Source organism: Buceros rhinoceros, unplaced genomic scaffold (assembly GCF_000710305.1).
Source record: "Buceros rhinoceros silvestris isolate BGI_N320 unplaced genomic scaffold, ASM71030v1 scaffold27021, whole genome shotgun sequence".
NCBI classification, from domain to species: domain Eukaryota; kingdom Metazoa; phylum Chordata; class Aves; order Bucerotiformes; family Bucerotidae; genus Buceros; species Buceros rhinoceros.
The window spans coordinates 4,118-8,868 of NW_010395295.1; the positions used below are offsets into that span (position 1 = coordinate 4,118).

At 49.0% G+C, this 4,751-nt stretch overlaps 1 protein-coding gene across 1 annotated transcript in view; it reads right to left on the reverse strand.

Annotated features, from left to right (window-relative positions):
- LOC104501664 (Ig heavy chain Mem5-like) overlaps positions 1–4,751 on the reverse strand; it is a gene marked incomplete at its 3' end in the record, with an annotated part of 10,105 nt that overhangs the window by 2,845 nt on the left and 2,509 nt on the right. The window contains 1 exon segment of the mRNA XM_010145508.1: positions 672–727. Coding sequence (XP_010143810.1) covers positions 672–727 — 56 coding nt within the window.

Genomic DNA, 4,751 nt, shown 5'->3' on the forward strand with positions numbered 1-4,751 from the left:
AAAAAAAAAAAGAAAAAAAAGAAAAAAGCCCTACAAAGAGTCAGGATACCAGCGTTCTAGAAACCTGGAAAACCTGTTCTTGTCTTTAGAGGAACCAATAGTTTCTGAAGCTACTCTTTGGTGAAAGAATTCCCTTCCCCCACTCCCCTCCACCCCCCTGCCCTTTCTTGAAGAACAGGAGTCATGACACAGTGACTACTGAAGTAACAAGTCCAAAATGCCATTTCTCAGGCTGCCACCCACCAAGCCCTTCCATTGTTTGTTCACGGTGGAACACCTTTTGCACTGTTAACTGCCAAGTTAGAGATGGAGGTTGGGCTGATGGAAGCTGGAAGTACCTTGCTGTCCTACTCCCTACCCCCCAGGAACTGGAGCTGCATTCACCTATCCCAAAACAGATTTAAATTTAAATTTAATTTAAATCCCTAAAGATTTAAATTTAGCCATAAAGATGCCTAAATTTAGCCCTGCAGCTGCAGGAGGGGGTGAGGAACCATGGAGTAGTGCTGGTGCATCGCTGGGAACTCTCTTTGTTAACCAAAGATGAGCCGAGGACTCAAAGCGCTGGTTGGAGAATGCATGCTCAGGGGAGCTGCCGCATCACACCAGCCCTTTGTCCACCCCACCACAAACTCAAGGAATACGTTAGTGCTGAAACAAGCAGAACTTACTTGGCTCAACTGAGAAGGTGATGGCAGTTCCAAACACCAGCCTGTCGGTTGCCACGCTGTTTGCAGGTGGTCAGATAAACCCACTTGCCCCTACACCACGCTCAGAGCTGGGTAAAATCAGGGAAGAAAGTGCCTGTGGTTTGTCCAAAGGATCCATATGTGAACCGCCATGGACGTGCTCCAAAGTCACCATCGCTTCCAAAGCAGTGATTGCGCAGTAGAGCCCTTTCAAACGACTCAATCCAAGCCAAAGCTTTTAAACTCCTGTTCTCTTCTGCTAGCTGGGTAAGAAATACACTTCCAGCACCAACGCCCACAGGAAGTCCACAGTTTACTTCCACACGTGCCTTTTTCCTTTTTTCCTCACTGGTATTTCTCCTTTTGCAGACTCCGGTTTTTGTAGGAGCCCTCACGGTGTTTGTGTCACTGTGCATCTCCGAGTTCTCAACACGGTGATACACTGAGTTACAAAAAGTGCCTCTTCCTTCCCTTTTACTGTACGGCGTTTCTTGTGGGACAGGCAGCCCTGAACCCTGCACACCACAGGAAGAAATCTCATGGACTTCAAAATAAGGACCTAAGCTGGGCCAGAAGAGGGGATTGGAACCTGCTGGGGACTTGTAGGATTATGATGTTGCTCTGGGAAGACTCAGATTTCAGTCTAATGAAAAAGAGAAAAGTTTAAGTATTGTTCTACAATAATTAGTGGAACCCTTCAGGGTCGCAGAAATATTCTGGTTTGTCATTTTTTGCTTGAACTATTTTTAGTCGCCCAGGAAGAGGAACGTGCTCAATCTGGGGCTTTAGTGGCGGTGTCTTTCCAGATGGGTCATTTGGTGCCTTGGGAAATCTTTGTCACACTCTTGGTATCTTTAAAAGTGAAAAAGAAATGATTGTCCTTTGTTCGGTAGAGCTACACTGATCCATGGGAAAAGTTACTTGGGATGGTGCATTGATCAACTACTGCATGATGGACACATTTGGCATCCTTAGTGCCCGCCAGATCTAAGGCTTGTGTGGAGCACGGTGTATGGAGTGTTAGGCCGACAGTGACATGCACACTTTAGTTGTTCAGAACATGAGGCTCCTCAAGAAGGCTTTCTCAGAAGGTTTTTCAAGAAGACTTTTCATCATCTGATCTTTATTTTTAGTAAACAACCTGCTTATATACACACTCTAGTCCATGTAGGCTTCTGTGATTGGTCACAAGTTTTCTTCCACTGCCCGGACACGAACTGACGCACCAATTAAACCATCGTCCCCTCCTTTCTTCCTCCCAGCTAACACACCTGCTCCTGTACACATGATCGACCCATGCTTCACCCTTGCTTGACCCGTGCTTTGTCTACCTGTGGCTGTACTTTTCCATTCCTTCCAAGGGTCTGGCTTACAGAGCCTAGCCCCTCAGCAACAGCACGCTGTGAGGGTGAAGGTACATGTTTGAATAGGTCCTTCATGGGTAGGATGGACAGCAAAGCAGCCGCCGCTCCAGTGATCACTGAGGGAGCAGGGCTGTGGGGGCCAAATCCCATCTGGCTGTCACTGGAGATGCTGTAAAAGACAACCTTGCCACATGACACGAGCAAATTACCTTCAACTGAAATGTTAATCACTTGGTATTTGCACTAGGGTAAAAGTATGACCCGCCCTGGCTGCACCCTCCTGTCAGGGAGTTGTCAGAGCCAGAAGGTCTCCCCGGAGCCTCCTTTGCTCCAGGCTCAGCCCCCCCAGGTCCCTCAGCCACTCCTCAGCGCATTGTGCTCCAGACCCTGCTCCAGCTCCGTTGCCCTTCTCTGGACACGCTCCAGCACCTCAGTGTCTGTCTCGCAGCAGTAAGGGGCTTCCTTATCACCCCAGTGCTGCAAAGGTCCGCCCAAATTTACCAACTCACAAGCCCACTGCTGGCTGCTCTCCAGCCACTGTTACCAACACCCCCAGGTCCTTTTCCCTGGGGCAGTTTCCAGCTGCTCTGCCCCCAGCCTGCAGCGTTGCAGGGTGTGACCCAAGGGCAGGACCCGGCACTTGGCCTGGTTGAACCTCAGACCATTGGCCTCAACCCATGATCCATCTTGTCCAAATCCCTCTGTGGAACCTGCCGACCTTTGAGCAAATCGACACACCCGCCTAACTTGGTGTCATCTGCGAACTGACTGAGGGTGCCCTCGGTCCCCTCGTCCAGATCATTGATACCAATGTTAAAGAGGAGAAAATGAGTGGGAAGAAACTGCAGCTGTTATGAGCAAAGTCAAGGAGATAATGAGCTGGGCTGTGGGAAAAGATATGAGTCGTGGTTCAAGAGGGAATTAGTCTGTGATGTCTTAAACCACTGAGCTGAAGAAGAAAGAGATGTGGAGAAGAGGTGAAGGTGGAGGGAACAGTACTACTAGATGGAGGTGGTGGATACAGGGACATTGTCTGCTGCAAGGGGCTCGTTTCACTGGCAATGGTCAGTAACAGAGTGTAGGGTCATGATCCATCTGCCTGGTCAGGCAAAACTGGAGCTGTCCTCCAGAACAGGCTGTCAGAGGCTTTTCACCAAGCTTCCCGGCGCTGCATCTGAAGGAGTCACCCATTGTTGTGGACAGAGTCATGCCCCAAGGGCGACTTTGTCTGTCTAAAATACCTTGAGAAGTGACCAATTTCTCCTTGGAACCATTTGTTTCTCTGTAATGGATGCAAAGGGACACAACGAGTAACTTGGATGGAAGCTTCTCAGCTGTGGCAGGTAGAAACCTCTCTGCTGAATCGCTGTTGATAGTTGTATGCTCAAAACCAGATCGTCTTGAAGCCCACATCCAAATTTGAGAGCAAGAAAAAACTGCCATGGTATGTAGCGATTGCCTGAACCACAACCGGTATCAAACGTGTTCGCCAGGACGCAGCTGTCTGCGGGCAGCCGAGGTTGTGGGGATGTGGAGTACGTTGCATCCTCAGGCTTTGCAGGAAGCCAGTTTGTGACTGGTGGGCCAGTCCCCTTCAACCACTGTGATACCGACTCCACACAGTGGCGAATAGTCCTACAAAAACACTTGGGGTTTCAGCTCAGTGCCAGGTGACTCCCCCTCTGGTGTCTTCTGAATGTTGCATTTTGCCCTCCTCTGCTCTCCCATTGCCGGATAATCGAACCACCCAGTGGCTGCCATGGGTTAAAAACACCATTGCCAACGTCACGGTCGTGGTAGATTGAGGTAATGATGCAAGTCTCTCACTGAAACATTGACCACATGTTGTGACACCGACTGTGGATTCTAAGAGCCCTTTAAAATCAAATCCCTTCATTCCAGGTCTATTTTTAATAAACCTCTAGCGATTTAAGGTATGATATTTTCTTAAGAATGTCAAGAACCAGCTGTCCCCAACACATTAACTGCTAATTTATCTTTTTTCTTACACATCGGGACTATGGTGGACCTAGAATTATTTATATCTTGAATATATTCATGTCCTGGCAAAATATGTCTGTGATGCACAAACTCCTCAGAGGTTGTTTTCGCTTGGTGTCTCTGCCTCTTTTCCTGCGTGGATCTGCTAAAATCTGGGGGCAAGGGGCAGGGGTGGGGGGAGTAGGGGCGTGGGAGGGAGATGTTTCCAAGAAACACAGACTCACAGAGCGGATGAGGATGGAAGGAACGTTAGAAGGTTGTCAAGCCCAACTCCCTGCTCCAAGCAGGGCCAGCTCAAGCAGGTCCCTAAGGACCACAACCGGTTGAGTTTGGAGTATGGAGACTCCACGGCCTCTCTGGGCAACCTGTTCCCATGCTCCATCACTCTCACAGTGAAAAACCTTTCTTAGGTTTAAGTGGAATTTTCCATACTTCAGTTTGAGCCCATGTCCTCTTGTCCTGTCCCTGAGTACTCCTCACTCTGGCTTCATCCTCTTTACTCCCCTCCATCGGGTGTTTATACAGGTAAGATATCCCTGATCCCCTTTTCCTCCAGGCTGAACAGCCCCGTTCTCTCACTGGTGTAGGAAGTCACCAGGCAAATATTCTGGCACAAGTTTAGTTCTGCTCTTCCTGCTGGTTGTGTGGGTTTTTGTAGGTCCAGAGAGGTACGTGCTCATGGTCCAAGGTTTCAGCA